General features: G+C 38.1%; 1 protein-coding gene across 5 annotated transcripts in view; it reads left to right on the top strand.

The window, feature by feature from the left end:
- Positions 1-25,380, top strand: part of ARID4B (AT-rich interaction domain 4B) — a 166,160-nt gene that overhangs the window by 81,225 nt on the left and 59,555 nt on the right. For all 5 annotated transcript variants that reach the window (XM_053605847.1, XM_053605848.1, XM_053605849.1 and 2 more), the window contains exons 7-10: positions 4,678-4,769; positions 17,900-18,038; positions 21,116-21,195; positions 24,367-24,443. In XM_053605847.1, coding sequence (XP_053461822.1) covers positions 4,678-4,769; positions 17,900-18,038; positions 21,116-21,195; positions 24,367-24,443 — 388 coding nt within the window. The remainder of the gene's footprint in view (positions 1-4,677; positions 4,770-17,899; positions 18,039-21,115; positions 21,196-24,366; positions 24,444-25,380) is intronic.

The raw sequence follows: 25,380 nt of genomic DNA, 5'->3' as shown, positions 1-25,380 counted from the left end.
GTAGCTGGGACTGTAAGTGCCAGGCACTAGGCACAATACTGGGCTGATTTTTCTATTTTTAGTAGAGTTGGGGTCTGGCTCTTAATCAGGCTGGTCTCAAGCTCCTGAGCTCAAGTGATCCTCCTCCCTCGGCTTCCCAGAGTTCTAGGATTAGAGGCATAAACCAACATGTCTGGCTTACCAAGAGAATTTTAAGATGGAATGGTTCATAAGACAGTTGTAGTATAAGGGGTAAAGTAACATGAACAAGCAGTTTCCTTTGTATTTTTAAGGAGGTTCAGTTTTACATTGTTGCTTTGCAGGTATTTATTTTATTATATTTTGCTGGAGGGAAATTAGAATCCTGGGACACAGTTCCTTTACTCTCTTTCCATATGCCAGGAATTCTGCTAGGTACTGGAGCACAGAGTAAGGCATGTAGACATAGAATTTTTCCTTGGGTACTTATCATCTGTTGGAAGAGAAAAAACATTAATCATGCAATTAAAAATATTTCACAGTTTAAGTGTTTTGAGCTCTGTGAAGACATGGTCAAGAGTATACACAATAGGGGAATTAATCTATTGTCTATTTTTCTCTTTATTTGACATTTTAAAAAAGTTTTACGTTTTTGAAAGACTACTCGGTATCGTTATTATTAGTAAAACTTTGGTCTTTTAGAGGAAAGCTACTTTATACAGGTGATATTTTGGGCTACTAATCCCATTAATAAGCTACATACTTATAGGCTCGGCTAGGGTGCCAGCCACATACACCAGAGCTGGTGGGTTCGAATGCAGCCCTGGCCTGCCAAACAACAGTGATAACTACAACCAAAAAATAGCCAGGCGTTGTGGCAGGTGCCTGTAGTCCCAGCTACTTGGGAGGCTGAAGGAAGAGGATTGCTTAAGCCCAAGAGTTTGAAGTTGCTGTGAGCTGTGATGCCAAGGTATTCTACCCAAGGTGACAACTTGAGACTGTCTAAAAAAAAAAAAGCTATATACTTACAGACTGAAATTCAAGATTTTCATGGCAAGAGATGACACTAGCACTTAAGTCAGTTCAAATTCCAACATTGAAATCAATGGTTTTAGACATAACTACCGTAGTATGTTACCCACTGCTTAATATCTGTAGGACAATTGGGGTTTTTATACAGAGTATTCATAATTTGACTATCCAAAAGTAGATTCATCATCTTGTATTCTCCCTGGATTACTACATGCAGTGGAAAAGTGTGGAGAAAGATAAGATAAGATCCTAGTTCTATATTTCTAGCAGCCCATTTTAGGCAAGATAGCTGTAGACATTTACCCCCTAGGCCTATGGAATTTTCTTTGTCTCTTTGATAAAGGTTCTAGGAGTCTCTAGTTTTCTACTCTTTAGATATAGGATAAGGGAACTTCTACACTCCCCCCCACCCACTAATGTTTTCTGTCCCTGAAATAAAAGATGCTCATGATTGCCTGGATGTGGATTGAGCAATGAAGATAGTGCTTTCTATTGTTCTAACTCCTTGTTACATACTAGAGATAGTCTGTGGTCTTTTATTTCAAAGTTATTGGCTTGACACCTGTAGCACAGTGGTAACGACACCAGCCTGGTGGGTTCAAACCCGGCCACGCTCAGCTAAACAACAACTGGGACAAAAAATAGCCAGTTGTTGTGGCAGGCGCCTATAGTCCCAGCTACTTGGGAGGCTGAGGCAAGAGAATTGTTTAAGCCCAAGAGTTTGAGGTTGCTGTGATCTGTGATGCGATAGCACTCTACTGAGGGCGACATAGTGAGACTCTGTCTCAAAAAAAAAAAAAAAAAATTACTATATATAATTCTCAAACACTTCTTTAGAGATTTTCTTTCTTGTACCAAGCAAAATGATGAACATACTTAAAACATTTAGACATTTACTTTCAAGACAGCAACTTTAATTTTTTTGTGAGGGGATAGCCATTTAATCCACCTGCTCTTGGTAGAAAATGAATCCAAGTTATTTTCTCCCCTTTCTATGAAATATAGTAATTTAGTGATACAATGTAGTTACCACCAAAGTAATATTCACATTATTTTAAAATTTTCACCCTTTGGAGGTACAATTAGGCATTGATGAAAAGTAATTTCTGAGGAGGTTAGATTTGACCCCATATTGTGTTTAGGACAGCTTTTGACTCCAAATAATATTTTTTAAATACCTGTTTTAAGATTCACTGGAACAGGGTAGTACCTATGGCTCAAAGGAATAGGGCGCTGGCCCCATATGCCAGAGGTGGCAGGTTCAAGCCCAGCCCTGGCCAAAAACTGCAAAAAAAAAAAAGATTCATTGGAACAGCGGGTATGTTCTATACAAACTGAATTTGAAAGATCAGATTTTTTTTTTTTCCCTGTGAAATGTAGAATTTTTGTCTTCTGGAGGAGGCAATCTTTAGTTATTCTAAAGTATTATGGCTAATACTTTTTCTTTCTACCATAAATTATTTGTTATTATATACATATATCTGTATATCTTAGTTAAATTTCATACCTTGTAATGAATTGTGCAAAAAAGATTAATGTGCTTTCCCTTTTCATAGTTGAGTTCATCATTGTTTTCAGAATTTATCAATTTAAAAAATGAGGCCAGGAGCGGTAGCTCACACCTAATCCAGCAGTCTAGGAGGCCAAGGCAGGTGGAGTGCTTGAGCTCACAAGTTTGAGACCAGCCTAAGCAAGAGTGAAAACCCATCTCTAAAAATAGCCTGGTGTTGTGGCGAGTCCCCTGTAGTCTCAGCTACTTGGAAGGCTGAGGCAAGAGAATCTCTTGAGCCCAAGCGTTTGAGGTTTCAGTGAGCTATGACGCCACCACACTCTGTGGAGGGCAACAAAGTGAACCTCTATCTCAAAAAAATAAGAATTTAGTCTAAGTGTGGTGGCTAAACACCTGTAATCTCAGCACTTCGGGAGCCTGAGGTAGGAGGATTGCTTGAGACCAACCTGGACAACATAGTGAAACACTCTCTATAAAAATAAAAAGAATTAGGCTCGACCCCTGTAGCACAGTGGTTACAGCGCTGGCCACATGCCCCGAGGCTGGTGGGTTCGAACCCAGCCCAGGCCAGCTAAACAATGACAACTGCAACAAAGAAATAGCCAGGCATTGTAGCAGGCGCTTGTAGTCCCAGCTACTTGGGAGGCTGAGGCAAGACAGTTTGAGGTTGCTGTGAGCTGTGACGCCATGGCCCACTACCAAAGGTGATATAGTGAGACTGTGTCTCAAAAAACAAAAATAAAATAAAAAGAATTAGCTGGCATAGTAGCATGTGCCTGTAGTTTCAGTTCCTTGGGAGGCCTACGTGGGAGAATCACTTGAGCTCAGGAGTTTGAGGTTACAATGAGTTACAATTGTGCTACTGGACTCTAGCCTGAGCGACAGGGGAGACCCTGACTCTAAAAATAAATAAATAAAAGTTAAATATTAAAAAGAATTATCATTAATTTGTTTAGATGTCTGATCTTTAACTCTACATCAGTGGTTCTCAACCTTCCTAATGCTGTGACCCTTTAATACAATTCCTGTGTGTCATGACCCACAGGTTGAGAACCGCTGCTGTGTATAAATAGCCTTTCTTAAACTGCACTTGTTTATAACTTCAAGAAGTCTCTTTATCCTAAATATTTTCTCACCTTCAGTTTCATACTGAAAGTTTTCCTGGGAATCTCTGTTCCCTTGGTATTCATGAAATTAGAACAACAAAAGTTCTGGGGGTCATGAAGATAATAGCACCTGTGTAAAATCTAAAAAATGAAGAAAATGTAGGCATTTTCTCAGAATTGATTTTCAGAGAATTAAGTTAGTTGGCTAGCATCTTTGGGTTGATAACGTTTTAGGTATATAAACCTTTTCAAGAAATAAAGATAAGAAAAATAGCCAAAAAAATCTGCAAAGTGTCTGATACTGAGAAAATAGGGGAATCATTCCAAAATACCTAGGTTTTTTCTTTCTGCCTTCAACCTTCAACCAGTTCTTGCCTGGAAAACATTGTTTTATCAGATGGAGGTAGGGAAAAAAGGGTTAAGAGGAAGAGAGAACTGTTCATTTGTTATTAGTTTCATACCAAGCATAATGTTGATGCTGCAGATTAGAAAAGAAGAAAATTAAATATGGAAAAGCTAAGATTTTACACTTTCTTTTGAAAAGGTTTATTGTAGAAAATGTTTGCTGAGCAGTAAAATAACTTAAGCCTTTTTCAGACAATTGATGCTTATCTTGATATGCATTGTTTCTATTATTAAGAATTTTGTTTTATAGATTCCCTATGTATAAAGAAAAATTGGAGCTGCAGTTGGCCCCATCCTAGTAGTTAGGTCCTTGCAACAAACAAGTTTTTTAACTTTCACATTTGTGTTTCCACTGAGCTATGTTTGTTTTGTTTTTTTTATTTTAATTACGTTAGATGCCTGTCAGCCTTCACATAGGTATTGAATCATCTACAGAGATCAGCCAAATTTCTTTTCACTTTCTTTTTCCCCAGTGTTGGACTTATTCCTCTTTATTCTAATATCTTTAAAACAAGAATTTTCTATCTTCAGGAAAGTTATGTTTTAGGTTTCCTTTGGGAGACTTTTAATCTCAAAATCGGAAAATATTCTTAAACTGATTTGGTTTAAAAAAGGAAAGCACTTGCAAAGTAATAACTTTTGATGGGTTTATGTTCTTACCCACAGACATTAGACCAGCTCCCACTCACCAACCCTGAGCATTTTGGCACTCCAGTCATAGGAAAGAAAACAAATAGAGGAAGAAGATCTAATCATATGTAAGTCCATTTTCATAACTGTTAGTTGAACCTGAATTCATTTCGCTTTCTTTTATTGTTTTAAGAGTTATTTTAAAATTGTAATTGCAAAATGCTAACCAGATCTACTAGTAATTTCAGACTCCTCAGCATGGGAAATTGAGGTTCTCCATGCCCAACCGACCTCAATTGCCGTGTCTACCTACAGTTTCCTTCTTCATGTATCTTGATGCTGTAGTCAGTTTGGAACTAGTCAGTAATCCCTGCATGCACCGCTTGTTTTCTGATATTGTGCTTTTGTTCATGCTGTTTTGTGTCTCTAATGCTGCCCATCCCTATCACTTGTCATGCTCATTCTTTAAACCGCAGCAGAAGTTGCTTCCAACTTTATGTGAATCATTTTGTGTCTCCCACTCTTTCTTTGAAACCAGACATGTTTTTCTCCTCTCTGAACCCACTAAATTCTTTGCATCTATCTAATGTCATAAATAAGATTTGACCCCTTATTATCATCGTAGTGTTTGCTTTCCTTTCTTGGTAATTTTAATCTCTTTTGACAGCAGGAACTATTTTACTAATTTTGTGGCTTCTTACAGTTCTGACACTTACTTTATATATTGAACCATTTACTTTCAATGAAATGTGTCTTGGCTCCAAAAGGCTCTCAATGGCAAAGGATCACAGGACCAAGAAGTCATGAAATTTTAGATCACTTAGGAATAAAGAAACAACTTGCAAACCCATTCCACAAAGAAAAATTAATTTATTATAAAGGATTGGGAGAATGACATCAGACTTCTCAATAGTAACACTAAATGCTAGCAGTTAGTAGAATGCAGAATAGAGGAATGGAAGTTTCTCTTAAAAAGGAGAACTTGATTATATAATATAGTGGAATATCAGGGAAAAGCTGAAGATATGATAATAGCAAATAGAAGAAGGAAAATAACAAGGCATTTAGTAACTCCTTCCCTAAAATTATGTAAGAAGGGAAAGCAGTGTTAGACCTGAGGGTGGGGAAGTGGTTTAAGTATAAAAATTATCATAATAGTGGAAAGTCAGTAGAATAATGTCTAATGTATAAATCAGTTGGGAGCGGTGACTCACACCTTTAATCCTAGCACTTTGGGAGGTTGAGGTAGGAGAATTGCTTGAGATCAGCTTGGGCAACATAGTGAGGCACTGTCTTTGTTCAAAAAAAAAAAAAAATCAGGCTGGGTGCAGTGGCTCATGCCTGTAATCCTAGCATACTGGGAGGCCGAGGCGGGTGGATTACTTGAGCTCATCAGTTTGAGACCAGCCTGAGTAAAAGCAAGACCCCGTCTCTACTAAAAATAGAAAAAACTGAGGCAAGAGGATCACTTGAGCCCAAGTTGGAGGTTGTTGTGAGCTGTGATGCCACAGCACTCCATCCAGGGCCACAAGCTTGAGACTCTTTTGTCGTCCCCCCCTCCCCCCCCCCAAAAAGGCTCAGCACCTAAAGCATAGTGGGTGCCAGCCATACTGAGCTTGGCAGATACGAACCGGCCTGGGCCAGCTAAACAATAACGACAACTGCAACATAAAGTAGCTGGGCGCCTGTAGTCTCAGCTACTTGGGAGGCTGAGGCAAGAGAATCACTTAAGGCCAAGACTTTGAGGTTGCTGTGAGCTGTATTGCTGTAGAGTGCTGTTGCTGCACTCTACCAAGGGCGACATAGTGAGACTCTGTCTCAAAAAAAAAAAAAATCAACCGAGGTTGGTGACATAAGCCTGTAGTTCTAGCTACTGAGGAGGCTGAAGTAAGAGACTTGCTTGAGCCCAGGTGTTAGAGGTTACCGTGCACTGTGAGCGTTGCCACTGCACTCTATCCTGGGGAGCGGAGTGAAACCCTGACTCAAAAAAACCATTTAAATTGAGAAACACAAATATGAGGATGTTATTGAAAGATAAGGTAGTAACTATCTGAAAGAGTTAATTTTAGCCTCAATGGAGCTGGAGAATGAAGGTGGAAGGGTGGGACAAGGGAATTTAGTTTTAAATTTATTGTATCGGGCGGCGCCTGTGGCTCAGTGAGTAGGGCGCCCACTCCATATGCCGAGGGTGGCAGGTTCAAACCCAGCCCCGGCCAAACTGCAACAACAACAAAAATAGCCGGGCGTTGTGGCGGGCGCCTGTAGTCCCAGCTGCTTGGGAGGCTGAGGCAAGAGAATCGCGTAAGCCCAAGAGTTAGAGGTTGCTGTGAGCCGTGTGACGCCACGGCACTCTGCCCGAGGGCGGTACAGTGAGACTCTGTCTCTACAAAAAAATAAAAATAAAAAAATAAATAAATTTATTGTATCAGAGATTATTTTGAAAATTATTTGGAATGTTTTGTTTAGATTAACATTTTTTATAAGCATAAGCCCAACTATTGTTAAGGTAGCTGTTTAAAAATAACAGTAACAAAAAATAAATCACTGAATACTTGCATTCAATACAGAGAATCAGGTGTTGAGCTTTAGAGACAGAAGTTGAATAAACTCTGTCTTTTAATTTAGTTTTTCAGCCTTACAGCAAGGTACGTGAAGGTAGGTATTGTTTTATCCCTATTAGATTTGGAAAAAATCACTCTCCAGGTGTGTTAGTAATGAATCCAAGGAAAACAAGAAGGAAGGGACAAGAACTTCACCCCCTTTTTGCTCTGTATGTCTTTTTCCATTCAACTGAAAGATTTGTTTGTTTAGAGTACTTTAGTTACTTTCCAAATTAGTCTTAATAAAAAATAAATAATTGCTCATGGGGGGGGAGTAGAAATTAGAATACTAATCTTTGTGCTGAAAATATATTTAATGTTGCTTCTTTTTCTTTTTTTGGTTCAGAGTCTAACTACATTGCCCTAGGTAGAAGGCTGTGACATCACAGCTCACAGCAACCTCAAACTCTTGGGCTTGAGCAATTCTCTTGCCTCAGCCTCTCAAGTAGCTGGGGTTATAGGCGCCCGCCACAAGGCCTGGCAATTTTTTGGGGGGGGGGGGGTTGTAGTTGTCATTGTTTGGCAGGCCTGGGCTCGATTCGAACCCATCAGCTCTGGTGTATGTGGCTGGCACCCCAGCCACTGAGCTACAGGCACTGAGCCATCTTTTCTTTTTTTTTTTTTGAGACAGAGTCTCACTATATCACGTCACAGCTCACAGCAACCTCAACCCCTTGGGCTTAAGCAGTTCTCTTGCCTCAGCCTCCCAAGTAGCTGGGACTACAGGCGCCCATCACAATGCCCAGCTATTTTTTTGTTGCAGTTGTTGTTGTTTTAACTGGTCCTGGTGGGGTTTGAACCCACAAGCCTCAGTGCATGTGGCGGCACAATAATAGTTACAGAGCCACTTATTTTTCTTCTTATGATTTGGGTTATGCATTTTCTTCTCAACGCTTTAAGTCTTTTAGAAAATATTTTCCTTAATTACTAGGTAAATAATTTCTCTGACTTATGACTTTGCTTGCTGGTAAGTTGGTTATGTTTTGAGTAGTTAGGATGTAACTATTACTTCTTTTTTTTTTTATTGAAATAGAGTCTTACTTTGTCACCCTCGGTAGAGTGCCGTAGCATCATAGCTCACAGCAGCCTCAAGCAATTCTCTTGCCTTAGCCTCCCTGGTAGCTGGGACTATAGGTTCCCGCCACAATGCCTTGCTATTTGTTTGGTTGTTGTTTGTTTAGCAGGCCCAAGCAGGGATTGAGCCTACCAGTCCTGGAGCCATGTGGCCTATGCCCTAACCACTAGGCTACAGGTGCGTGCCCAGCCTACTTATTCTTCTTATATGACATTTAGAAGTCGAGTGCTTTGGTCAGAAAAAAAAATAAGTGGAAAATGTATGATGGCATTATTAATAAGAAAGCATTCTGTTGTGAATGTTAGCTATTACTGTGATCTCCATTTTCACTTTTTCCTGAGGGTATGGCATAAATTATTTACTCAGTCACTTAAAAGTCTATGATAGTTTTTGATATCTATTAGATAATTAATGATATTAATTATGAATTAAATTCCAGTTTCACAGAATTTTTATAATGTTATAGGTGTACATATATTGTGGGTAAATTTTTTTATTTTTTTGAAACAGAGTCTCAAACTGTCACCCTGGGTAGAGTGCTGTGGTGTCACAGTTCACAGCAACCTCAAACTCTTGGGCTTAAGTGATTCTTTTGCCTCAGCTTCCCAAGTAGCTGGGATTACACCCAGCTATTTTTGTTGTTGTTGTCATTGTTTTAGTTGGTCTGGGTCGGGTTCGAACCCGCCACCCTTAGTGTATGTGGCTGGCGCCCTACCCACTGTGCTAGGGGTGCCACCCTATTGTGGCTAAATAGTTTGCTTTTGATAAATTACTGTTTTATCTATCATTTATCATTAGAATCTTCCTGTAGTAGTTCTGTACTGAACTTTTTTTTTTCTTTTTGAGACAGTCTTACTCTGTTACCCTGAATAGAGCACAGCAACCTCACAGCTCACAACTCACAGCAACCTCAAAATCCCGAGCTTAAGAGCTCCTTTTGCCTCAGCCTCCTTAGAACTGGGACTACAGACATGTGCCACCATGCCCAGCTAGTATTTTTCTATTTTCAGTAGAGACAGGTTCTTGCTCTTGCTCAGGCTGGACTTGAACTCCTGAGCTCAAGCAATCCACCCGCTTTAGCCTCCCAGAGTGCTAGGATTATAGGCATAAGCCACCACACCCAGCCACTATACTCAGCTTTTTTTTTCTTTTGAGACAGAGTCTCACTATGTCGCCCTCTGTAGATTGCTGTGGCATCCCAGCTCAAAGCAGCCTCAAACTCTTGGGCCTAAGCAATTCTCTTGCCTCAGCCTCCCAAGTAGCTGGGACTATAGGCACCTGCCACAATGCCCAGCTATTTTTTGGTTGTAGTCGTCATTTTTGTTTGGCAGGCCTGGGCTGGATTCAAACCCGCCAGCTCAGGTGTATGTGGCTGGCACCATGCCAGTATAACCTCTTTCTTATAGTTGTTTGGAAAATTAAGTGAATTCATATCCTGAAAGTGTTTATATAGTAAGTATTATTTAAATATTAGATATCATCATCATATATATATTGACATGAAAAAAATTTCATGATGAAATATCACCATATAACATGATTTCATTTATATATGAAGATGTATTTATATGTGTGTATATAAAAATTCTGTCTAGTGGTATTTATCTCTGACAGGGCAGGTTTTTACTACAATACTTTTTTTTTTTTAATAAAACAACATTCCTGGCTCTTTGCCTATAGCTCAGCAGCTAGGGCACCAGTCACATACGCTGGAGCTGGCAGGTTCAAACCCAGGCCGGGCCTGCCAAACAACAATGACAACTACAACAACAAAAATAGCTGGGCATTGTGGCGGGCTCCTGTAGTCCCAGCTGCTTGGGAGGCTGAGGCAAGAGAATCACTTAAGCCCAAGAGTTGGGAGGTTGCTGTGAGCTGTGACGCTACCGCACTCTACGAAGGGCAACATAGTGAGACTCTGTCTCCAAAAAATACCCAATAAAATCTCCATTCCTATAGTATTACATATATAATAATAAAAATCGTGTCTGTTTCTATTGAGAATTTCTTTTTAGGGCCAGGCGCAGTGTCTCATGCCTGTAATCCTAGCACTCTGGGAGGCCAAGGTGGGTGGATTGCCTAGGCTAACAGGTTTGAAACTAGCATGAGCTAGAGGGAGACCCGGTTCTAAAAATAGCCGGTAGTGGGTACCTAAAGTCCCAGCTACTTAGGTGGCTGAGGCAAGGGGATCACTTAAGCCCAAGAGTTTGAGGTTGCTGTGAACTGTGATACTACAGCACTCTACTCAAGGTGACAAAGTGAGACTCTGTCTCAAAAAAATAAATTAATTAATAAAGACTCTAGCAGACATTCTAAGTGATTTTTTTCTTAAGAATCTCTGTGCATGGTTCGGCACCCATAGCAGAGTGGTTAACAGTGCCAGCCACATACATGGAGGTTGGCGGGTTTGAAGCGGCCTGGACCCGCTAAACAACAATTATGACAAATGCAACAAAAAACAGCCAGCGTTGTGGTGGGCGCCTGTAGTCCCAGCTACTTGGGAGGCTGAGGCAAGAGAATCACTAAGGCCAGGAGTTTGAGGTTGCTGTGAGGTATGATGCCACAGCACTCTACCGAGGGCGACATAATAAGACTTTCTCAAAAAACAAAAACAAAAAGACTCTTTGAATGTAATGAGAAATTTGCTGTTGAGATCGTGTAGTACATGTGCAAAGTAAGAAGGCAGCAAAAGGTTGAGAATTACCAGTCTAGGAAATAAAGCTCAGCTCCACCTGTAATCTTGTTTTACTTGCTCTTCCTTCCCCTTCACTACTATGGTTCGTCGTTCTCAACCCAAGGGTCCTGATAATATTATTCTCGCTTGGTGTTTTAAGTGTTGGTGTGTAATCATCACAGTTTAAAATTGACTGGCTCTGTAATTACATTAAAGTTCTTCCTCTCCTTTCTTCATAGTGATTTCCTGTAACAAAGTCTTGGACCCATATCTCAAGGGCTTCAACTAACCTTCATTTTTCTTCTATTACTCCACTGAATAAAATCTTCACTATGGTTCTAAGATTGCCATTTAAAATGTATTTGTGTATAAATATAAATAAAGTTACCTCTTCCTAGGGTTCCCAGGACTGCATTGTTGTAGTAATATATCATTATTGGGTTTTTGTTTTTTGGGGATTTTTTTTGCAGTTTTTGGCTGGGGCTGGGTTTGAACCTGCCACCTCCAGTATATGGGGCCAGCGCCCTACTCCTTTGAGCCACAGGTGCTGCCCCTTTGTTTGTTTGCTTGTTTTTTTAGCAACTTTAATTTGCATACCAGTTAATCTATCTCCAGCTGTTCCAAAAATGATTTTTTTTACATTTTCCATTAAATTGAGTTTCATTTATAGTCTACATTTAATTAATCCTAAGATGAAATGTTTTCTTTTTTTTAACAGTTAACATGCTCTAGTTTGTGAATTTTTAAAAGCAAGTTATTGATTCTTTTAATCAGTGTATTACTTGGTTGAGTTTCGCCCTTACAATTTACTCATTGTGTGTAGAGGTTGTGTTTGATTCTGCCTTAAAGAATAGAATACCTGGGGCGGCGCCTGTGGCTCAGTGAGTAGGGTGCCAGCCCCATATACCCAGGGTAGTGGTTTCAAACCTGGCCTCGGCCATACTGCAACAAAAAACAGCTGGGTGTTGTGGTGGGCTCCTGTAGTCCCAGCTACTCGTGAGGCAGAGACAAGAGAATCGCTTAAGCCCAGGAGTTGGAGGTTGCTGTGAGCTTTGTGATGCCATGGCACTCTACCCAGGGTGATAAAGTGAGACTCTGTTTCTACAAAAAAAAAAAAAGAATACGTGAAATTCTGAAAATATTTTTTCTCCTCTCCTCCAAAGTTTTTTTTTTGTGTGTGTGTGATAATTCCTCATAAGTTTATGTGCAGCTAAGCAGTGTAGGAAAGCAGTGTACTTGCTGTTATTTTTTTTCCCCTTCAGAAAAAGAATAAAGTCAAGTAAGACTTACTATGATTCTTCTCAATAAGGAATTATTTGAAGGGCATAGGGTTTACCTGGTGACAGTGCTAAAATTTACCTGACACCTTATTCATACTTGGTATTTAAAGGTCTCCAAATCTTAACACATTAAAAAAATTAATGTAATTTATATCATAAAATTTGCTTTTTAAAAGCATATAGTTTTGTGGGGTTTTAGTATATTCAAAAGACTGTGACACTGTCAACACTATCTAATTCTGGAAAATTTTTTTATTTTTTGTTGCTTTATTTTGACAGGAGAATTTGATTCCAGTTTCCCTCTTGATAAAAATTGAGAAGAAAAGTAGAACCCTTTTACTAAGTGCATATGTTTGTAGGTTCTATATGGTTTGATCTCTGAGAAGCTATATATTGTCAGTCTTTCTGATACTAACACACATTGTAAATTTACTATATAAAGTTTGAAACTGAGTTAATTGACTTTACCTGAAATAATCTTTAAAGTGAGAATTGCATTTCAAAGATGGATCTTCTCAAATCCTCAGTTTTCTATCTGCATCTCATTATATACTGTTCTTTGGCCTACATCTTGTCTATCGTTCCTCTTTCTTGTTTTATAATTAATTTACAATTAAAAATGATGTGTTATCAGCTTTAAGTAATCAGCCATTAGTGTATTATAGTAAATATTTTCATGTAATTAGATTTGTTTCCAATGACATCAGATTTTATTGCATAAGACAGTGTATTGTGTTGTGGCACTCTGTATTATGCCACCAAAGAAGCAATACTGTCAGAGTTGGATAAAAACCAAGGAGTTCTGAAATGACAGGACTTACTAACAAAAAAGGAAATAAAGAAGATAGAAACCAAGCAGACTCTCTTCTTGCTTTGTTTTTACTCCCTTAAAGTATTTCTGATGTTCGTTTATTTCAGTTTATCATTTTACTGAGTATCTTATATAAACAGTTTTTTTGATAACCTCCTCTTCAAAGGAAAATATTTTAAAAGAGTGTTAGGTATCATTTTCACTGATTGCATACCTTTTATGATTTTAGAATAAAATACAACCAGGATTACCATAATAGAAAGAAATACATCTTTTTCCACTTTATTTATTTCATCAACAGGTATTTATTGAGCATCTGTGCTATGTCAAGCACTATTCCGGTACTTGAGTTATATCAGTGAACAAAACAATTACTTAAAAAGTCTCAACCAGGCATGGTGGCTCATGCCTGTAATCCCAGCACTTTGGAGGCTGAGGTCAGTGGATTGCTTTGAGAGTAGGAATTTGAGATTGCAGTCAGCTGTGATTGGGCCACTGTGCTTCAGTCTGGGGGACAGAGTAAGACCCTATCTCTTTAAAAACAAATAAGACCCTCCATCTTTAGAGCTTACATTTTCTCATGGGAGAGATGGCTATGTACTAACAAACATAAGAAATAAGTAAATTATATAATAAAATAGAAGTTCTCAATTCTGTGGAAATAAGAATGGGCCAAAAACAGGTTAAGAAAGAAACAAGCTATATAATAAATGTGAGTGAATGAAGTCTTGAGTAGGTAAGGTAAGGAAGGATAGGCATACAGTCCAAAAGTAGGGATTGCTGTGGAGGACAATATGATATTCTAAATGTGTGAGATGAATAGGTGTTTCATCTATAGCTAAGCAAGGTATTTTTATTTTTATTTTTGATAGGACACTTTGGAGTTTGAAGTCTTCATGTTTGCTATGTTTTAAGAAAGAAATTAGAAAATGCAATCAGTGTAAATTGGTTTCTTGTACCCTCAACGAATCCCCAACAATAAAAAAAAAAAAAAGAAAGAGGGCGGCTTGTGTGGCTCAAGGAGTAGGGCACCGGTCCCATATGCCGGAGGTGGCGGGTTCAAACCCAGCCCCGGCCAAAAAAAAACACACACACAAAAAAAAAAGAAAGAAAAAATTAGGATTTTTATGACACAAATTACTTTGTCACAGAAAGCCCAGTTTTCTCTTCGTGTTTTGCAGATTTTGATAAATGTTATCTCTGACCTGTTTTGCAGATTTTGATAAATGTTATCTCTGACCTTGTGGCTCTTTAGCTTGCTAATACTAATGATATAAAGAGTGTTCAGGTTGGGTGTGGTGACTACCCACCCTGAATTTTAGACCAGGGTGGACAATAGCAAAATCCCTGTCTCTACCAAAAACAAATTACTGGATATGGTGGTGCCTACCTATAGTCCCGGCTTCTTGGGAGGCTAAGGCAATAGGATTACTTGAGCCCAGGAGTTTGAGGTTACAGTGAGCTGTAATGGCACTACTGCATTCTAGCCTAGACAGCAGAGTGAGTCCCTATCTCAAAATAAAAAAAGAAAAGGAAAAGAGTGTTCATAAACTCCTAGCTGAGCTGGGTGTGGTGGCTCATGCCTGTATTCCCAGCACTTGTGTAGGCAGAGGTGGGAGAGTGAGGCCAAGAGTCAAGACTAGCCAGGGCAACGTAGTGAGACCCTGTCTTTAGAAAAACATTTAAAAGCTACCTTTTGTAATCCCAGCCACTTGGGAGACTGAGATTGAGTCAATGAGATAAAGGGTACAGTAAGCTATGATTAGGCCGCTATACTCCAGCATGGGTACAGCAGAGTGAGATCTTGTTTCTTAAAAAAACAAAACAAAATAGCCCTAGCTCGATGAGTCTTTTGTGACTACTTTGAAAAAACAATTATGATTTTAAGTTGGATGTGTTCTGTAGTCATCAGAAAGTGAAAAAGATAAAAGTCATTGCCCTTGAGAATCTCTTCTAAATCAAGTAGAAATCAGATTTATTAAGTCTGTTATTACTGTTGTAAGCTATGTGCCTATTTGTATAATCTTATGCTCTGCTAATATAAAGGTAGGTTGGGTTTTTCAGCTACCTACTTTGTAAGTAGGGATTAAACTTCTTTAAGTGCCATTTGAAGTATAGTACTTCTAGTCAATAGAAAACTTTATTTTTTATCAGGGAATAATTTTTAAGTTATCTAATTGTTGAAATCAAATAGTGACATTCCCTATATCACTGTGAAATGTTTAATATTATAGTTTTTGCTTCATTTATATTTATATTGGTATATGTAAATACAAAGGGATGTCATTTATGTTGTCATCCCTTTGGAAAAGCATCAAAGAAAAATTCAGAGTGTACTGAATTTGTTCTAATCAACCAAATAGACGATTCAGGTTTAAAATTTTAAAATAGTTTATCTTTCAGTTAACCTTTTAGTTTATTTTTTGGTCAGTGAACTTGGTCATTGCCAACTATGTCAAAAATATTTTTATCCCTGTACATAATTCATAATTGCCATTATTTTTTATTTATTTATTTATTTGAGACAGACCTCAAGCTGTCGCCCTGAGTAGAGTGCTGTGGCATCACAGCTCACAGCAACCTCCAACTCCTGGCTCAAGCGATTCTGCCTCTACCTCCCAAGGTGCCTGCCACAACGCCTGACTTTTTTTTTTTTTTTGGTTGCAGCCGTCATTGTTGTTTGGCGGGCCCGGGCTGGATTCGAACCTGCCAGCTCAGGTGTATGTGGCTGGCACCTTAGTGCCAAGCCTATTTTGTTTTATTGTGTAAAACGAACATATGTTCTGTTCTATCTAGTCAACATTTCCTCGTGTCTTTACTTACTCTGAGCATTTTGAGCAGCCAGTTGTTAGAAATCTTTATTTTTAGTACTAATAGTGGACTTTCTCAGAACAAGATTGAAAAGAATACCTTAAGCACGGCATGGTGGATCATCTGAGGTTCGAGACCAGCCTGAGCCAGAGCGAGACCCTGTCTCTAAAAAATAGCCAGGCGTTGTAGTGGGCACCTGTAGCCCCAGCTACTCGGGAGGCTGAGGGAAGAGGATGGCTTGAGTCTAAGAGTTTGAGGTTGCTGTGAACTAAGGTATAACGGCACTCTACTGAGGGTGACCAAGTGACACTCTGTGTTCCCCCAAAAAATAGAATAGCTTTTTGCCTTGTTTTCTTTCCTTTTTGGAGACAGAGTCTCACTTTGTCACCCTCAGTAGAGTGCAGTGGTGTCATAGCTCACAGCAACCTCAAACTCTTGGGATCAAGTGATCCTTTTGTCTCAGCCTCCTGAGTATCTGGGACTACAGACACCCACCACAATGCTCAGCTATTTGTTCTTTCTTTCTTTTTTTTTTTTTTTTATTGTTGGGGATTCATTGAGGGTACAATAAGCCAGGTTACACTGATTGCAATTGTTAGGCAAAGTCCCTCTTGCAATCATGTTTTGTATTTGTTCTTTCTTAAGATATGAGGTTCTTGTTCTTGATCAGGCTGTTCTTGAACTTGTGAGCTCAAGCAGTCAATGTGCCTTGGCCTCCCAGAGTGCTAGGATTACAGGCATGAGCCACTGTGCCTGGCTTAGCTTTTTGTTTTTTATTTTCCTTTATAGTTTAACTGTATTTCCTGTGACATCAAACTGATGGTTTCAGATACTTCTTTTTCTTCTGACAGTTAATATCTTTCTAATTTATTATTCCAATATTCAGTATTACTGAAAGGAACTGGCCGAGTGCAGTGGCTCACGCCTGTAATCCTAACACTTGGGAGGCCGAGGCGGGTGGATTGCCTGAGCTCACAGGTTCGAGACCAGCTTGAGCCAGAGCGAGACTCTGTCTCTAAAAACAGCCAAGTGTTGCGGCAAATGCTTGTAGTCCCAGCTACTTGGGAGGCTGAAGCAAGACAATCATTTGAACCCAAGAGTTTAAGGTTGCTATGTGCTATGACACTGCTGCTATGATCGCCACAGCACTCTACTGAGGGTGACAAACTCAAGACTATGTCTCAAAATAAATTAAATAAATAAATAATACAAAACAACCATATGTGCATTTTATTTGTGCCTGGTTCATGTATATTTGTTATTTAAGGATAGCAGTGGTGATCTCTTAACCCACCTAACCCTCAGTTAATAAAGCTCCGCCTCCTCTCTTTTAAAGTTAGCTTTGTACTGGGAATGTAAAATTACTATCTCCAGAAATTTTTTAATGTTAGATTGTGATTGAGTGTATTTTTGTGTAGTTCTGAGTTGTTTAATATTGGACCTTTAGCATTTTGAAGATTTGGGGACCAGTTATTCTGTCCTGATCTTTCCCCTTAATCTTTTGAAATAGCACTAAATAAATCTGAAAGATTTTTAGGAAAATAATGTATTTTTCTCTAATGATTAAACTCTTATCATTTTTTTTTAGAAATTTAGAAAATGATTTAAAATTTAAATTACCCATTCTGTAGGTTTCAGGAAATGTGATAAGAGTTCTGAAATACCGGGCGGCGCCTGTGGCTCAGTCGGTAAGGCGCCGGCCCCATATACCGAGGGTGGCGGGTTCAAACCCGGCCCCGGCCAAACTGCAACCAAAAAATAGCCGGGTGTTGTGGCGGGCGCCTGTAGTCCTAGCTACTCGGGAGGCTGAGGCAAGAGAATGGCTTAAGCCCAGGAGTTGGAGGTTGCTGTGAGCTGTGTGAGGCCACGGCACTCTACCGAGGGCCATAAAGTGAGACTCTGTTTCTACAAAAAAAAAAAAAAAAGAGTTCTGAAATACCTATATTCAATGTTGGCATGCTTATTCTTTGTAAAGATAAATGGAAATGTCTTTTTTTTTTCTCTCTCCAGACCAGAGGAAGAGTCTTCATCATCCTCCAGTGATGAAGATGAGGATGATAGGAAACAGATTGATGAGCTGCTAGGCAAAGTTGTATGTGTAGATTACATTAGTTTGGACAAAAAGAAAGCACTGTGGTTTCCTGCATTGGTGAGTAGTTTAAGTATAAAAGAGTTTATTTCTCAACTATGTAAGGTAATGAAGAAAACAGTGGATTTTTTTTTACCAGTATTTTTTTTTTTTTTAGGCCGGGGCTGGGTTTGAACCCACCACCTCCGGCATATGGGACTGGCGCCCTACCCCTTGAGCCACAGGCACCGCCCTTTACCAGTATTTTTTATAGGTTCAAAATAGGGAAATGTTTTTAGCATTGTTCATTTCCCACAAAGATTTTTAAAATAATCTTTGAGTACAAAGAACTCTTGAAGTCATCCAAGAAAGGCAAAATCTTGATAATCTTAGAGATTAGATATGTGGGAGTTGATTATACTTTCCTCTCTGTTTTGGGTAGAAAATTCTGTAATGCAGGCTATTAAAACTCCTAAGTTCATCATGAGGTCTAGACTAGAACAGAGTCTTTCTTGGTTAACTAGGATAGCTAGCCATTTTCCCCATACTTTTTGAGCCAGGGTGTTTGCTTCCTTATTCTTAATCTTGCCTTTTTATGTATTCTCTACGTAATCATGACTGCAGTTATACATTATTTCAGGGTCTGACTTTCCCTACAATGGATTCTTTTGTCTATCTACTTTTTAATGTTTTCACTCCAAAAGTTGGTAACTCCTTATATCCAATGTTGAATATTTTGAATTTTCTGTTAGTATTGTCATTTTGTGATTCTGAGGAAGCCTTCAATGCTTTATTATCAAGAGTATCCTTGTTGTCCCAAGTTTTGTGTAAGTCAAACTGTGATGACAGATGCCAGAAAGTCTTTTGAACTTTTATCTCTTTGTTTTAGATAACCACTAGACTCCAGCGGGTAGGAAGCACCAAGTATAGGAAACCAAGAAAGAAATAATGTATTATGGAATAGACGCATCTTTCTTGTATACGGTTGTCTGTCTACAAGTGATATCTGTTTGCATCCTTTTCAGTGAACGTACAATGTTTCTTTATCCCAGTGCTTATAGTATATAGTGTTTGGCACAAATTAAGTGTCCAATAAATGTCAGCTCTTATAATGAAAACACATAGACATTTATTTTAATAACTGTAAGTACTTTATAATACCTTTGTGCCTTCCTATCAGTCTATCCATCCAACATTTATTGAACACCTATTATGTGCAAGGATTGTACTAATACCTTTATGAATATTATATATCCGCATTTAGAGGTAAGGAAACGGAATATTAAAAGAATTAAGCAACTTGCTGCACTTTGGAATGAATGAGTAATCTGAAAATTCAAATATCAGTGTATGTAATATTTCTTTGTTCCTAAAGCACTAAGATTCTTTCAAAGAATTTCTTTTGAAAATGTAATTTTTGGGCCAGGGGTGATGACTCACGCCTGTAATCTCAGCACTCTGAGAGGCCAAGGTGGGTGTATTGCTTGAGCTCAGGAGTTTGAGACCAGGCTGACCAAGAGCAAGACAGAATACATCGATATATTCTCTTTCGGGTGGTTTCCTTCCCTCTTAGAGGTTCAGTTGCAGAGATAACAAAATGAAGAACCTTATGGACGAGGCAGTAACATGCATGAGTGAACAGGATAAAATGTAGGATGTGGCCAGATGCAGTTTACTCCTGTAATCCCAGCATTTTGAGAGGCCTGAGGCAGGAGGATTCTTGAGGCTAAGAGTTTGGAGTAGCCTAGGCAACATAGTGTGACGCCATCTCTATAAAAGACAAAAACAAAATAAAAATAAAAAAATAAAATGCAGATTACGTTCCTGTAGCAGAACTGGAGAGTGAGTCTGTTTACTCATGTGCCACTCACTGTTAGAATGGCCAAAGCTATCATATATGTAGTTTTTGAAACCTTTTGGTCATCGGAGAAAAATAATGAATGGATTTGGCTCACAGGCCTCAAATTTTAGACCCTGATATTTAGGCTGTTTACTCCCAAATTCATATCTTAGAGTCTAAACCTCTATACTGAGTTCTAGACCTGGGTATTTATCTATTCAGGATCTCCATTTAGATGTCCTTGAACCACTTCAACACTTAATAAATAATAAGTTTTTTTTTATTTCCTCCCTCATGCTCAGACATGGCCTTTGTTACTTTTTCTTTTATAATGAATGACACTGTAATCTCCTCGTTTGTACAAAGCAGAAAACTTAAGTGCCCTCTTTTATCTCTTTACTTCCCTAGTTACCTCTGATATTTCTCATCCCTTTAATTTGTCACACTTTACATCCAAGCCACCACTTGTTGTATGATCATAATAGCTTAGTTTGTTTCAGCTCTTGCCTTTCTCTGGCCCATTTTCTTCATAGCATCTAGAGTAATATTTAAAAAACTTTATTGTGATACTCTCCTTATTTATTTATTAATGTGCTTATATTTTTGAGACAGAATCTCACTCTGTCACCCTGGGTAGAGTGCTATGGCATCATAGCTCACAGCAACCTCAAACTCTTGGTCTCAAGCCATTCTTCCCACCTCAGCCTCCTAAGTAGCTGGGACTACAGGTGCCTACCCCAATAATCAGCTATTTTTAGTAGAGAATGGGGGGGTTTCACTTTTGCTCAGGCTGGTCTGGAACTTCTGATCCTAAACAATCCACCTGCCTCAGCCTCCTACGGTGCTAGGATTGTAGGTGTGAGCCACCACACCCAGCACCTTCTCCTTTCCTATAAAGATTTTAGATTTTATCCTACAAATTATTATGGCCAATACTGCTCTGGAAATTCTGCACCCTTTTCCTTCTCTTAGCCATACTATAGCCCCTCAGTGAAGACTCCAGCTCTCCCTCTTTTCTGTTTTTGACTATAACTTGGCCCATAGCTTCAGTTTAGTCATAGCCATCCTTCGGCTTTCAATACCACCCACTGTGCTGAAAAACAGTCTTGGTCATCTAGAGAGCGGGAAGGGGATAGGAATATAGGATGCTGATTTAAAATTACTTGTATGTGCTTCTGTGTGTGTGCCTATTTACTCTCAAACTAAAATTAATTTAGGAACTTTAAGCTTAAAGTATTTTTTAAAAGCATTTAATTAGTAAGTACTTATATAACTATAAATGTGCTGTTAGTTATAATAGTTTCACACTTTTTTAAAGGTGGTTTGTCCTGATTGTAGTGATGAAATTGCTGTAAAAAAGGACAATATTCTTGTTCGATCTTTCAAAGATGGCAAATTGTAAGTATATTTCTCTTGGTTTAAAAGAATCTCTTTTATAAATATGTGCTGTTTTTCAAATTAGGATGTTAAATGATAAATTAGTTATTCCTAATGACTTCATTTGGCTCCCACCTTCCCCCCTCCCCTGGCTTTCAGATAGAATGTTTTGAGAGTGACAGTTTTTCATATTTAAGTGTAGCAGGCAGTCTCACAGTGTGTCTTTCCTTACTCATTTAGTCTTCCTTTCCAAACCAGACTCTCAGTGCTGTCCCATTCATTGACATTTGCCCATATTATAACCTGTGGTGATTTGAGACAAATTTGCTATACCTAACATATCTAATATTTTATTGATATATTTTTGACTTTTTGAAGGGTTTATTCTTTGTCTAATTAGGAATTTCTAAGTCATTTCTAATGGTTGTAGCGATACTTTTGGGATAACATTCAATGTTTGCAGTAGTCAGGATGAACATGGGTTACTGTAGATCTATGTGAAGTGTTACGAATGTGATTTTCCTTGGAACATTTTTAGAGCTCAGTTCTGAATTTCTGTGTTTTTTTAGGCTCGGTGCCTGTAGCTCAAGCGGCTAGGGCACCAGCCACATACACCGGAGCTGGCGGGTTTGAATACAGCCTGGGCCTGCCAAACAATGACAGCTACAACCAAAATATAGCCAGGTGTTGTAGCGGGCTCCTGTAGTCCCAGCTAGTTGGGAGGCTGAGGCAAGAGAATTGCTTAAGCCCAAGACTTGGAAATTGCTGTGAACTGTGATACCCTGACACTCTACCTAGGGTGCCAGCTTGAGAATCTGTCTCCAAAAAAAAAAAAAAAAATTATATGATTAGAGAAGCCATATATTTTGTACTGAGCTATATTGGGTGTCAGTACCCTAGTTGATATTTGTGTTTTCAAGTTCTAAAAATGTATTTTTAAAAACAATCTATGGGTGTGGCGCCTGTGGCTCAAAGGAGTAGGGCGCCGGCCCCATATATCAGAGGTGGTGGGTTCAAATCCGGCCTGGCCAAAAACTACCAAAAAAAAAAAAAAAAAAAAATCTATGGGGCTCAGCATCTATACCTCAGTGGTTAAGGCGCCTGCCACATGCTCTAGGGCAGGTGGGTTTGAACCTGGCCCACGCCTGCTAAACAAAAAGAAAGAAAGAGAAAATAGCTGGGTATTGTAGTGGGTGCCTTTAGTCTCAGCTACTAGGGAGGCTGAGGCAAGAGAATCACTTAAGTCCAAGATTTTGAGGTTACTATGAGTTGTGACACCACGGCACTGTACCAATGGTGACTAGTGAGACCCTGTCTCACAAAGCAAAAAAAAAAAAAAAAATCTATGGAACCAACTTTAACAGAATGGAGTCAATCAGAGAAATTTGAATACTGTCTTGAGATTAAATTATGGGGGTGGGTGGGAGAAATGAGGAAATGTTAGTCAAAGGGTACAAGCTTTCAGTTATAAATAAATTCTCAGAATCTTATGTACAGAGTGGTACCTGTACTTATTTGTACCGTATTATACACTTGAAGTTTGCTAAGAGAGTAGATCTTAAACATTTTCTTTCCCCCAAGGTAACTCGTGTATTAATTGACTTGATTGTGATATTCATTCCACAATGTATACCTATGCAAAATCATTATACTGTACACTTTAATTATATATATAATATATAATATAATTAATTTTGGCAGTTATACCTTAGTAAAGCTGAAAAAGTGATCATGTCTAATTTTTAAATGTACAGTAATGATGTATTTCTTTTTATTTTTAAGAATCAGCCAAATTTATTTATTTATTTATTTATTTATTTTATTATTATTTTTTTTATTGTTGGGGATTCATTGAGGGTACAATAAGCCAGGTTACACTGATTGCAATTGTTAGGTAAAGTCCCTCTTGCAATCATGTCTTGCCCCCATAAAGTGTGACACACACCAAGGCCCCACCCCCCTCCCTCCGTCCCTCTTTCTGCTTTTCCTCCCCCCCATAACCTTAATTGTCATTAATTGTCCTCATATCAATGATATATTTCTTAATATTTTCTTTTAAATATTTATAATGGAATATCCTAAATGAAACTATATACTGTTTAAGATTTGCTTCAACATAATCCAGTTAGGGTGGGAAGAAGTAGGTAGGGATATAAATGAAACATTGACTATCATTGTAAGTTGGGGGATGGATGCATGAGGGGTTCATTGCATAATTTTATCTACTTTTGTATTTGAAATTTTAAAAATAGAACAAAAAAAATATTGGCAGGCCAAAAATGTATTTAGAATAGTTTTTAGGCTTTTGTGGACCCTTTTGACACAAACCAAATATACAGAAGTTGAGTGATGATTTATTAGTTAAAGATAGGAAAGAATGTATTATATGTGATGGGTTGCCTCTGACCCTCTTAATACTATGAAATTCCATGAAAGTCTGTGAGCCTAGACTTTACTTCTTTAAAAATGGTTAAAAGAATATTCACATTATAAACCAGTACATTTTCTTTCACTCTTAAACTGATTTCTCATGAATATTCTAAGATAATGGCAAATTCTCACTATTTATTTTCTTTTTTATTCAGTTTATGCACCTTGTTATCCAAACATTTTAACTTGCAATGCTGCATTTATTTATTTTTATTTATTTATTTATTGTTTTTTTTTTTTGAGACAGAGTCTCACTATGTTGCGCTAGGTAGAGTGCCGTGGCGTCACAACCCGCAGCAACCTCAAACTCTTGGGCTTAAGCGATTCTCTCGTCTCAGCCTTCCAAGAAGCTGGGACTACTGGCGCCCACCACAATACCTGGCTATTTTTTGTTGCAGTTGCCATTGTTCTTTAACTGTCCCAGGCTGGTTTTGAGCCCACCACCCTCGGTGTATGTGGCTGGTGCCCTCACCACTGTGCTACGGCACCAAGCCCAGTATTGCTAAGCATGAGACTCTGATATTTGAGAACATCTTTGTATTATAAAATATCTCCATAAGGTGAGATTCTTCTGTAGATAATTTCATATTTTGACATCTTCCCTAGCATATTATTTGGGACTTGCCACCTTCTTATGCCATCACTATCTTTATAGATATCAGTATTACCATATTTTCAGTATCTTTTCATGTATGTAATCAACTGGATTCTTAATTCATCTGTCATTTTTTTTGTTTTTTCCTTTATAATTAAAAAAAAAAGTACTTCAGTTCCAAGAAAAGATGTCCATGAAATTACTAGTGATACTGCACCAAAGCCTGATGCTATATTAAAACAAGGTAAGGATGATCTTGGAATAAATTACGAATAATTTAAAAACTGCTGATGTTTTTGAAGATTAAAATTTTTTTATTAAAAAAATTTTTTTAATATCCTTCATATTTAGTTTCTTATGGCTTAATAGATTTGTAAATCCATGTCTCTTTTGTTATATAGATTTTCTTTTCTTTTTCTTTTTTTAATTAGCTTGTTATCAAGGGCTATAATCTAGAAGTGGATCATCATCTATTACTGTATTGGCTTTTGCCTAGTAAATAAAACTTCCCTGGGATGGTAGAAAAAAATAATCAAAGTAATTTTGATTTTGTCTTTCTCATTGATTAGGAATATGCTGTAATTGCATTTGTTACTTGGTTTTTGTTATTGTAAATATTTTCTCTTTTTCCTTATTTATTTATTGAATCTAATATATGTAGATTGGTTCAAGATTATTAAAATTATATGGTTTGCATTTTATTTCTATGTATTTAAAACGAGAATACTTATATTTAGCTAATATTAGTTTAAGCTGTTTGTTAGCATAGTTTTAATTTAGGTTTAACTAAAAAAGTTAAAAACATAATCAGTTTTTAGGTATTATTATGTTTATTACAATGGCTCTTTGGTTTATAATAATGTTGCATGATTGCTTGTTGGTTAAATTGTTATAGGATTTATCTGTGTTAAAGGTATTTTTATTAGATAAGGTAAATATTTGTTTAAAAGAAGGAAATTGCTCTTTTTCATTTGTATTTGTTAGAACATAAGATTCTGGCTCAGTACCTATAGCTGAAGCGGCTAAGGCGCCAGTCACATACACCATAGCTGACGAGTTTGAATACAGCCCAGGCCTGTCAAAGAATAACGACAACTACAACCAAAAAATAGTCGTGCATTGTAGCGGGCGCCTGGTAGTCCCAGCTACTTGGGAGGCTGAGGCAAGAGAATCGCTTTAGC

This window comes from Nycticebus coucang, chromosome 10 (genome assembly GCF_027406575.1).
Source record: "Nycticebus coucang isolate mNycCou1 chromosome 10, mNycCou1.pri, whole genome shotgun sequence".
NCBI classification, from domain to species: Eukaryota; Metazoa; Chordata; class Mammalia; order Primates; family Lorisidae; genus Nycticebus; species Nycticebus coucang.
This window is presented reverse-complemented; position numbering and strand designations above follow the sequence as displayed.